The 937-nt window shown below is 68.7% G+C and overlaps 1 protein-coding gene across 2 annotated transcripts in view; it reads left to right on the top strand.

Annotated features, from left to right (window-relative positions):
- Nucleotides 1–259: 259 nt before the first annotated feature.
- Nucleotides 260–937, top strand: part of POLM (DNA polymerase mu) — a 17,662-nt gene continuing 16,984 nt past the window's right edge. Inside the window, exon 1 of one of the 2 annotated variants that reach the window (XM_069087569.1) lies at nt 260–552. In XM_069087569.1, the coding sequence (XP_068943670.1) occupies nt 347–552 (206 nt within the window). In that variant the 5' untranslated portion in view covers nt 260–346. The remainder of the gene's footprint in view (nt 553–937) is intronic. The other variant, XM_069087570.1, reaches the window with a different exon arrangement.

Raw genomic sequence — 937 nt, 5'->3', positions numbered from 1 at the left:
ATCGCCTCGGGACGCCCCTGGACCCTGGGTCTGGGGGCTGAAATCAGGCCGAGATGCACCGGCAGCCGGGGAGCCTCCCTCTCCACGCCTTTGCCCGGGGCTGTCGCCAGCTCACCACCCTTCAGCCCCTTGGTGACTGGGCTGACCGTGATATCTACATGGGGGGGTGGAGCCTAGGGCGTGGCCTCGCGGCCCTCTGGCGCCTGCGTTCGCGGTGGGGCGGGGTCTCTCAGGGCTTGATTTGCATAAGGGCAGCTGCCCAGTTTTTTCCGGAACCGGCTTCCTCCCCTCCCTTCCCGACTGTCCAGCGGCGACGAGCTTTCCTTCGCTCTGCTCCGCCTCCGGCATGGCCCTGGTGCCCCCCAAGAGAAGGCGGGGCCCAGGCCGGGGGCAGGAGGCCGGGGCCGGGGGAGCCGCCGTCTCCTCCCCAGCCCCTCTTCGCTTCCCAGGGGTCACCATCTACCTGGCCGAACGGCACATGGGCCGGAGCCGCCGGGCTTTCCTCACAGGGTTAGCCCGGGCCAAGGGCTTCCGCGTGGACCAGGCTTACAGGTGATGGACGGAGAGCCCGGGGTGGGGAGGGGTGCCAAGGGAAAAGACACGGAGAAGCGCTACGAGGATGCCCTGCTCTGCCCCTGTGCCCAGTACCCTTCCTCCTGTGCCCAGTCCCCTGCGCCCTGTTCCCTGTGCTCTGCCCCTGTGCCCAGCACCCCTCCTCCTGCGCCCTGTACCCTGCCTCCTGCACCCTGTGCTGTGTCTCCTGCGCCTTGTGCCCAGCCCCTTGCTTCCTGTCCCCTGCACCCTGCCTCCTGTGCTCTGCCCCTGTGCCCAATACCCCTCCTCCTGCGCCCTATGCCTTGCCTCCTGTCCCCTGTGTCCTGCCTTGCCTCTCTTGTGCCCTGTCTCCGTGTCCTGCCTCCTGTGCCCTGCCCCCTGC

The sequence above is a fragment of the Petaurus breviceps genome, unplaced genomic scaffold (assembly GCF_028583685.1).
Source record: "Petaurus breviceps papuanus isolate PSGF00001 unplaced genomic scaffold, PetGlider_PUasm1.0 182, whole genome shotgun sequence".
Taxonomy (NCBI): domain Eukaryota; kingdom Metazoa; phylum Chordata; class Mammalia; order Diprotodontia; family Petauridae; genus Petaurus; species Petaurus breviceps.
The sequence above is the reverse complement of the archived record's forward strand: the minus strand, read 5'-3'. Positions and strand labels throughout refer to the sequence as shown.